The sequence below is a fragment of the Anas platyrhynchos genome, chromosome 28 (genome assembly GCF_047663525.1).
Source record: "Anas platyrhynchos isolate ZD024472 breed Pekin duck chromosome 28, IASCAAS_PekinDuck_T2T, whole genome shotgun sequence".
In the NCBI taxonomy this organism is placed as follows: Eukaryota; Metazoa; Chordata; class Aves; order Anseriformes; family Anatidae; genus Anas; species Anas platyrhynchos.
The window spans coordinates 4,569,709-4,579,645 of record NC_092614.1 but is presented as its reverse complement, the minus strand read 5'-3'; the positions used below and the strand labels follow the sequence as shown (position 1 = coordinate 4,579,645).

The window sequence follows — 9,937 nt, the reverse complement described above, 5'->3', positions numbered from 1 at the left end:
TTTGTTGGAAAAAGTTGTCATGTAAGTTGATGTGTATTTGTTTCTTTAATGTCACTGGCTTTTAGCTTTTTCTCCACTTCATTTTCCTTTCATTTTTTCACAATTTCATTTTTTCAGAGTGTCTTGGACTAGAAGGTACTCCAGAAGAAATATCACGATTATTGCATGGCAAGTTTATTTCATTTTTAATATCTTTTATTGCTCTTTATATCGTATGTGCTTTCAAAAAAATCCATCTTTGGAGGATTGTGAACATAAATTCCAGTGTAAATCTTATGTAAGGTCATTGTGGGATGATCTAGTGAAAATTATACTATAGAATGTATCAATGATATTCCAGTTTTCAATGTTCATAAAGCTTTCTGTTCTCGTGAAAGTAATTAGAATCTGCCTTCCTGAGTAAATAAATTAGGAGGCCTAATCCTGAACAATCAGTTTCCCATTTATTCTTGTTCCAGAGTGAACCTGTACTTCTCAGGCATTCAAAACTGATGAAGTATATGTTGAAGAGTGGATTTCTCAGTGGTTTTCTGTTAGCTACTTAGCATGCCGTACTCTCAAGTATTATTTGCAACATGCATCACTAGAGACATTTTGAAATAAAAAGTCATGAAATAAGAAATCCTATAGCAAGCATTTTTGGCAGCTAATCAAAATCTCCACTCTTTTATCTGCTTAGATAGGAGTAACTTTTAGTTACTTTTAGCACTAAAGTTTTAAGTAACTGAACTCATTTAGCTTATATCTACAATATTTATTGGACTATGAGTCGAATGAAGATTATTTGGATTTATTTTTAAAAAGACCGAGAAGAGGTCTAAGCAAGACACAAGTAAATTTCAAATAAGAATTTCACGTTGAAGTTCCTAGAATACGTTTGCAATGTTAAGCTGATATATCACATGTGTAGACCCAGGGCTCTGCTAGTTCCATCACCCACTGTGTATGGGCGGCTTTTTGCCAACTCCTTCTGGAGCAAATTGGTTGGTGTTACGAGATTAAATATGGCCATTGTTTCTTTAATCTCCGGTGCTTGTTCCAAGGACTGTGTACACAGATCACACCTGGCCTGTCTTTGCCCAATACAGTCCTTCAAATTATCACATTGAGCTGGTTTTCTCACATTTTCTCACATGATCACTTGGATTTCTCATGGTTTTCTGCCAATATTCCCCTCCTTGCACAGTTTGTTCTACTGGGCTGTAACCTGGCTCTCACTTTATCCATGGGACTTTCAGCTGGAAAGAAAATTAAAAGAAAGAACACTCTCTGAGCCACAAGAATGTTACAAGGGGCCCAGAAAAGATCAGGCCTTGACTGACTTATTCAAATCTGTTTCAAGTGGGTTAAGATTCCACTGACTGATGTTAATTATCTGAACTAGTGAAAAGTTTGGTTCTTTTTCTTTGGTTCTTTTTCTTTCACTTGGGCCTTGGCACTAAGGCTGGCTGTATACTATCAGCATGTATGTTCTTCTGACATGATGCATCTTCACCAGATTTTGTTGCACCAGTCAAAAAGTGAAGTTGTCTAGATTCAACTATGTTCTAAATTGTTTTATCTCTTCTTAGCTGACTTACAGAGTATCTTCAGGATCCTGACTAAAACAATGGAGTGTATTTTAAACTGGATGTGGGGAACAACTAATAACTTCCTTTACAAGTGCCGTAAGAAACTCCAATGAAATCTTTTTTATTTAAGATTCAAAAAATACAAACTGGTTATGTTATCTGAATTGATTGATGGAGCAGAATGCATGGGATCTGGTAGAGCTTTTACGCTGTGGTTGTGTGATGTTAAACCAATAAAACTGTTTTTGCCATTTATTTTTTTTTTTTTAATACAGTAAGTTAGATAACTTTCCTTTCCAAGATCCACCTTCTCTTAATAGCATCCCATTGTGGGCAGCAACTAAACAAGTCACAAACAGAATTTTATTTCATGCTACTAGAATCCAGACCTGCAATATCATTGCAGACACATAAAATAGTAGCTCAATTCAGTCACATAGACACAGGCATCCAACATCACACAAACTGCCCTGAGTTCAGGGGACTAAAACATTAGGGTGAAAAGTACAAAAGAAAACCTACAGAACCCCTGTGCCCATTTGCAGGAGAACCTGGAGGACAAAGAAAGGAGACTGAGGAGGTAGAACGAGACAACTAAGTTAATAAAAATGAGTTGTGTTCCTGGCTAATGGACAGTAAAATGAGTCTCTAGATTCTATCACCTGCACTAACTGAATGCTCACTTAAAATAATGGAAGTTTGGGCACCTGGCTTAAAAGTAGAAACCTTCATGTAGACAGATATATTTGTGTCATGATCTTGAACTAGCTCATCTGTTCATTTTTCCCTCAAAGATCTTATCTTAAAATGACTAGTGCATATTTCTAGGGGCATAATCTCTTCTAAAAGATCATCAGGAATTTTGGTCTAAAACTGATCACAGTCAGAGAAAGAGGTGGCTCAAATGGATGTAGATTCCTCCTGTCAGAATCTACATTGGTCATCTGGTTGAGCAAGAGATGCAGGTTCCTATATATTTTTGGGATGCATAATCAATAAAGTCTGATGTACTCTTTTGGGGCTGTTCATATATATATATATGTATATATATATATATATATACGTATTTTCATATTTGTCTTCATGAAATCTCATTGCCTTTTTTTTTTTTTTTTTTTTTTTCATTGGATTAGCTAAAATTCAGTCCTCTTACCTGGTCGAAAACAAAACCATCTCCTTGATTGATGCTGGCGTGGCAATAAATTCTGCCTATCCTCTGGTACTTAGAGCACAACGTCAAACAGATCTTATCCTTTCCTTTGACTTCAGCTCCGAAGATCCTTTTGAGGTACGTATGTGGTTATCTCTTTGGTGAGCCTACTTTGAGGGTGATTAAGTTGGAGACTGGATAAATGCATTATAATCATTAACAAAGCAAATTTCAAAGGAATGTGTAAATGGATTCTGACAGGCTGGTAAGCTGACCATCATGTTGTCTGGATTTTTTTTCAAGGCAGTTGGCAGAAACATCTATTTTTAGAACTTGAGGCACTTTATCTGTCTTGTTCACAGGTATTTGATGATATACTCTCAGGTTATCAAGCTATCAGGTTATCAAAGGTGCATAAGAGCAACAAAGAGAGCACTCACAATTTTCTTAGTCTCCCTTTTTTCCTTAAGGCTGGTCAGAACTTTTGTGTGGGTAACTGATGCTACTCCTTCCTTAAGAGTAATTGATGACGTTCTTCAAAGAGATCCTTCAGGTATGCAGCATGAGGAAATGTGGTATTAATAGTCTCACCAGCAAAAAAGTCTGCAGCAAGTGCAGAGGCTGAAAATTCTCGGAGAAGAGAAAGGAGAAGAAATTCAACCAGTTTCAAAGATGACACAGCAAGAGTATTTCCTAGATATTTTTGTGCTGGTTTTTGAAACAATTAAAACAATATGAAATTGTTTTTTGTTTAACAATTTTGTTTAATTGTTTTTTGTTTAACAATTGTTTAACAAAACAATTAACAATTAAACATCTGTTAATTGTTTAACAATTGTTAAACTCTCAGTGAAACCAACAAAAAAAAAAAAATTAACACTCCTTAGATAGTGATCATGGAAGATATTGATTAAAATTATTTTTATTTCTATTATTTTATGTTTCTAACTCTGTTTTATTCTATTTTGTGGGGGGAATGAGGAGGGAGAAGAATACTAAACTAAACAAAAACTCCTTACTGAATGAGCAGGGAAGATATGGTTTTCATTTATTTTTATTTCTATTATTTTATGTTTCTAACTGCTTCTCTGGCTCTTTTCAGTGTGGTCACTTCAGGGACAGTGGAGGTCAATGCACCAGGAAGCACTGGCTGCTTTGGATTGCCATATATTACAGTAGGCATTTAGATTGGAGTAGAGTGGAGTAGAGTAGAAATACAGAATAGAAATTAGAATAGAACAGATCAGAACAGAATAGAATAGAATCTAGTCCAGCTGCCTGACCACTCCAGGGCTACCCAGAAGTTAAAACATATTTCTGAGGGCATTGTCAGTCTGGGGAGTCAGTATGGATCAGGACTGATGGCAGAAAAGTATCAGCTCTGGTGCCAGTAACCAGCCTAGTTACTGTTGGGCACGTCCATCGCAGTGACACTGTTCCAAGGTCAAGCTAGGAAGTCAGTCTATGGGTCAGGGTCCAGACCAAAAGAGCTAATGTACAGGCATGGCTGAGTATGAGTAGGAGACCAGTGCACCTAGGATGTAGCTCAGACACAGGCTGAAGGCCCAGTCCTGAGACTAAATGAAACTCATGGGCCCAGGGAAAAGATCTGGTCCTCTCATTGTTGCCAACTCACATCTTATCAAGAATAAAGTAAACAGAATTTGGAAAAATTAATTGTCTAGATAAGAAAAGCAGAAACACCTACTCGATGTACAAAATAGGCAAGAGCAGAATACCTTTTAATAGATAGTATTTACGGCAAAATACCTCATATTACCTCTGAGGTGACCTCATATCTGTATCTGTAAGAATTTGCTCGGTTTCCCTTTGTGTAATTTTTTTTCCTTCCATTTCCTTTATCCTTTATTAAAAAGTTGCATTACAAGTGAGGGTAAATGTACAATACTATTTCTGTAATTGCTTCTATTTAAATACACTTGTCTAGGGAATTAGTTTGGGGAATTTGATTCAAAAAAGAACTTGCTAGCTTTCAGAGATTTTATTAGTATTTCCTATCATTCAACTGAATGCAAGACATTTGATTGTCTTTTATGACTACAAAAGCCATGTCTTCTTTACCTTTTTCCAACAGTAATAAATAAAAGTGATAAAATCTGTAGAATCTAATCCAGAGATGACATAAATACTAAGGCATCAATAACTGCCTCTCTGTGGGAGAGGCTAACAGTGTTCTTAACACCTCAGGACCCATCTTTAACTGTAAAGCACATTTTTTGTGGAGGGATTCTTTGAATGAGTTGTGCAAGAACCCAGTTAATCCGAGAAGTTTAAATTAAGTGGCTGCTGTTCACAATCCTTGCACTATCTCAAAGCAGAACATTGCAAATACATTCAGAGAAGAGTGAAAAAAGTCTCATAGGTTGCTTCTCCTCCTGAAATCTTCAGTCATTGGGGGATAAGTTTTCTCAGGGACACCACAGAAAATCTCATTTTGTGCAAGTTCCCAAAATGATACCTACCGTAGTCAATACTTTCATTCAAAATTAAGCTAGCATTAAAGTTTATGTATGGCTTGAATTGACAGTGTTGTTGCCTCCATTTGATGGTCAGATACACATGAGGAACATGTAGCGACTTTTTAATTTTGCTAGAGTGCAAGCATGGGAGGATTGCTTTGGAAAGCAAGATTTGTTCTGAAAGTTTGTGAACCTGGTCATATCTTCAGACTGTTGTATAGGTGTCAAGACCCTTTAATTTTGATATCTTTCAGTGTCAGCCTTTCTGGACGTAGCTGTAATTTGTTAAACAAAGATTCTTGCTAGAAGTGACTCCAGAAGCAAGTGCTGGATTTTCATTTATATTCTTGATTCAGTCAATTCCTCAGAGAACTGAAGAAAACTTTGATTTTTATGCATCGTTTAGGTTATAATTTACTGTTGTCTAAGAAATTATCATCATTTGGTACAAATTAATTTTATTACTGGAGATAGGATTGATTTATTCTAGGTTTTCAAAAACAGAGAAATTGTATACATCTTTTATCTTGTTTGTGTCTCAGACTGTCGAGAAAGCAGCTGACTACTGCCAGAAAAATGGTATTCCATTTCCCAACATAGAGAAGCAGGAAATGGACAAGGAAAGCCCTTCTGATTGTTATATCTTTCGAGGAGACAAGTCGTGCCCTACAGTCATGCACTTTCCACTCTTCAACAAAGTGAATTGTTCTGGTAACATATATTTGATGCTATTTTGTCTCTATGTACTTGCATTTCATATCTTCAACTTCTTGTACCAAGCATTTGAGAGTCCCCTTTTACCTAGTGATGTTGTAAATGGACACAGAAGAAAAGGAAGAGAGCAGGCTCTAGTCATAATCAACAGATGCTTGTGCAGGTGTTAATATGTAGGATTTACCCTCACTCCCTCAGATAAATGTATGTCTGTACTCAAGGCTAAAAGATTTTATGTAATCTTTGGTTTGTTCTCTATATCAAGCTCAGGAAGTGCAGCCTAGATGAGTAGACAACGAGTTGGACTGGCAATTGGCTGGATGGTAGAGCTCAGAGGGTTGTGCTCAGTAGTGCGGAATCTAGTTGGAGGCCTGTAGCTAGCGGTGTCTCCCAGGTGTCAGTACTGGGTCCACTGTTGTTTGATTTATTCATCAATGACCTGGAGGTGGAACAGAGTGCACCCTCAGCAAGTTGGCTGATGACACAAAGCTCGGAAGAGTGGCTGATACCCCAAAGGGCTGTGCTGCCATTCAGAGGGACCTTGACAGGCTGCAGGAGGGATGGGCCAAGAGGAACCTCATTTAGTTCAACAAGGACAAGTTCAGGGTACTGCACCTAGGGAGGAATAACCACAAGCACCAGTACAGGCTGGGGGCTGACCTGCTGAAGATCAGCTCTGCAGAGAGGGACCCAGGAGTCCTATTGGACAGCAGGCTGACTGGGTGGCAGTAATGTGCCCTTGTGGCCAAGAAGGCCAATGCTATCCTGGGCTGCATTCAGAAGTGTTGCCAACAGGTCAAGGGAGGTGATCATCCCCATCTACTCAGCCCTGGTGACGCCACACCTGGAATATTGTGTCCAGTTCTGGGCTCCCCAGTACAAGAGGGACATAGAACTACTGAAGTGAGTTCGGAGAAGGGCTACAAAGATGGTTAGAGGACTGGAGTACCTGTCATATGAGGACAGGCTGGGAGAACGCGGCCTGCTTAGCCTGGAAAAGAGAAGACTGAGAGGAGACCTCAGTAATGTATATAAATACCTGAGGAAAGGGTTTAATGAGGATGGAGACGGTCTCTTTTCAGTTGTGCCCAGTGACAGGACAAGAGGCAACAGGCACAAACTGAAGAACAGGAGGTTCCGTCTGAATGTGAGGGGGCACTTCTTTACTGTGAAGGTGAGAGAGTGCTGGAACAGGTTGCCCAGAGAGGTTGTGGAGTCTCCTTCTCTGGAAATATTTAAAACCTACCTGGATGCCATCCTGTGCAGTGTGCTCTAGGTGATCTTGCTCAGCAGGGGGGTTGGACTAAATGGTCTTCAGAGGTTCATTGCAACCTCGGCCACTGTGATTCTGTGATCATTTTAATTAAATTGTGGACCTCCCATTAAAAAGAAGTTGAGGAGATATCACATTTAGAAGCTAGACTATCCAAATTGGGGATATTTATTACTGTTTCCCTTATAGTTACTGATGAGGAACAGGTTGGTGCAGATTTATCTCTCTCTCTTAGATAACTGATAAAGCTGGTGATCGAATAAGTAGCTCTGAAATTGTGATTGAATTTCTGCTTTCTCATGTTGCTGGCTCCAGCATTATCTTAATGTGATAAAAATTTTTTATGTGAAACTTGTGGGTCTTCAGGGATTAATATTTTCCACAAGTCCGTGCTTTTCTTGGATGATCTTGTAGCTTTATATTTGGCATTTACTTACACAGTGTTTTCTGTTTTCTAGATAAAATTGAAGAATACAGAAGTAATTTCTCTACTTTTAACATGTCCTACTCCGAGACTAACATCAAAGATCTCCTTGCAAAAGCAAAGCTGAATGTGTCCAATAATAGTAAGAGAATTTTGCAAGAGATACAACGGCTTCTATCTTCCTCTCATACAAACAAGTTCTGAATGCAAAGGTAGTTTTTGTTTGTTTGATTGTTTTCTCTTCTGTGCAGAATAATGAATTTATGACTCTGTATTTCTCACCTGCTCATTTTTCTGCATTTCTTGTGTATAAAATTTAAAACTGATCAAATATTAAATATCTGACCTATAGATTGTTCACAATAGCAGAAGTATTTGACTTTGTCCCATGGTGCACTGAATAGTCCCAGTCAAATAATATTGCCTATAACATCCTGGCATTAGACGAGTATGCCTGTGATATTAAAAAATGTCAAAGTCCTCAGAGCTGTCCTGTGTTTAATTTACTAGTGTTTTCCTGTGTTTTCTTGTGTTCAGACCGAGTTTAAAGAATTAGGAAATTGAATCTGAGCTCAAGAAAAAATGTTTTAGTGAGAGGTTGGTCAGACACGGAAACAGGTTGCCCAGACAACCTGTGGACTCTCCATCTGTGGAGATACTGAAACCCCAATCAGACAAGGTTCTGGACAGCTTGTTTGAGCTGACCCCGTTTATGCAGTGGGTTGGATTACAGGATCTCAAGAGAGCCTGTCAAACATAAACAATTCTGTGTGATTATGTGTAACCAGGTTGGTAAATCAACAATAGCACTACAGGAAAAATGCTATTTCATTAAACTCAGAATAATTTCTTTTGAACGAGTTCCAGTTGGAATTCAGGCATCTTCGTTGTGGTATGTAGATGTGCTTAAGCTAGTACTCCATGGATTTTTGCTTACGCATGTTTGCTTACCAGATCAGTGGTAAGGTGTATCCAAACACTATGAAAACAAAGGTTTTGTTGGCAATGAGTTGTCAACACACACACAGAGACAGGCAGATGCGCAGCTTGCCACAACAGAGAACCATTTTGCAAATCCTTATGCATTTGATAACTGACATGCTAAACATCTTCAGTGCTGTTTTGCAATGGAACTGCATATTCTCAACATGGTTTGCTGAGCCAAGACCAAAAAGGGCTTGTACCTCTGTCACCTATACCAGCAAGGACAGATCAGGATACAATTTTTTTGAAAGTCTGGTAAGAAAAGAAAAGCACCTCCTATACTTTTACCAGGAGCTGTAAGTCAAGGCAACCACACTGTCAGTGTATGAGTCCATACTTTAGGATAGCTTCACCTTTGTTGGTCACAGCATACAATTAGTCAGGGGAAAAAATATCTAGGAATGAAAATGGGAAACTTGAATGCACCGACATCTGTACTTCCCCGACCAGTATGTTTATTTTCTTTATAGCTAAACCAGGTAGAAATAAATGAGGCTTAAAAAGAGTTGCAAAGTGTGTATGTCTAACCTACTGCAGTCACACATCCACTTAATCAAGTTTTACATTTCCTCTGGGGATTAAAATACCTCCTCCCAACTTTTCAAAATATGTGGTGTTTGTCCTCATGATGTGGGCATTGAGTAAGACGTGCAAGACAGATTTCTGTATGTATTGCCTTTGGGTAGGACCTTATGCATTCCATTTATGTGCCTAAAATATCATTGTCAAGAACCAGCATTTATATCTGCCTAGACAAGTTTTGATGAAGTTTGTTCTTTAGCTTTTTCATCTAAACTGTATGAGCTCAGTTCTTCCATGCAATGTATTGGGGCAGAGTTCAAACGTGAGACTGTTATCAAGCTATAAGACATTGGTCTCTGTTTTCTTACTCGGGAGACACTTAGAATCACAAAATCATGGAATCATAGCATAGATTAGGTTTGGGCTGAAGGTCATATATCCCTGCTTAAAGAAGGGCAACAGGTGAAGGGACGTGATCATAGAATCATAGAATGATAAAGGTCTGAAAAGACCTCCAAGATCATCTGGTCCCCTACCATCAACATCACCCACTAAATCATGTCCTTAAGCACCACATCCAACCTTTCCTTAAACACTCCCAGGTACGGTGTTTAAGCGACAAATGAGTCCCAGCACTCATTTCCATGGACTATCAGAACCAAGGAAAAGCAGATTCTTGTTCAGCACAGCAGGTGAACCCCCCTGTTGCCTACCTTACCCTCCCAGGTGCCCCTACACAACAGTTATGAGGCTCTGGAACTTAATGGGCAAGCGAATGGCAATGTGGACAAAGGTCCATCCACATTGGGGGAGTTGCCA

At 38.7% G+C, this 9,937-nt stretch overlaps 1 protein-coding gene across 1 annotated transcript; it reads left to right on the top strand.

Moving 5' to 3' along the window:
• The first annotated feature begins 1,186 nt into the window (after window positions 1–1,186).
• LOC139999680 (cytosolic phospholipase A2 gamma-like) lies at window positions 1,187–9,048 on the top strand. Its single transcript, XM_072028864.1, has 4 exons — window positions 1,187–1,667; window positions 2,705–2,859; window positions 5,744–5,912; window positions 7,647–9,048. The coding sequence occupies exons 1-4, from the start codon at window positions 1,610–1,612 to the stop codon at window positions 7,814–7,816; spliced, it is 552 nt and encodes a 183-aa protein (XP_071884965.1). The 5' UTR covers window positions 1,187–1,609; the 3' UTR covers window positions 7,817–9,048.
• The last annotated feature ends 889 nt before the right edge of the window (window positions 9,049–9,937 follow it).

Coding starts and splice junctions, on each gene's coding strand:
- LOC139999680 (XM_072028864.1), top strand. CDS start 1,610: ATGGAGTGTATTTTAAACTGGATGTGGGGAACAACTAATAACTTCCTT. Junction 2,860..5,743: donor GCTCCGAAGATCCTTTTGAG/GTACGTATGTGG, acceptor TTTGTGTCTCAG/ACTGTCGAGAAAGCAGCTGA. Junction 5,913..7,646: donor CAACAAAGTGAATTGTTCTG/GTAACATATATT, acceptor TCTGTTTTCTAG/ATAAAATTGAAGAATACAGA.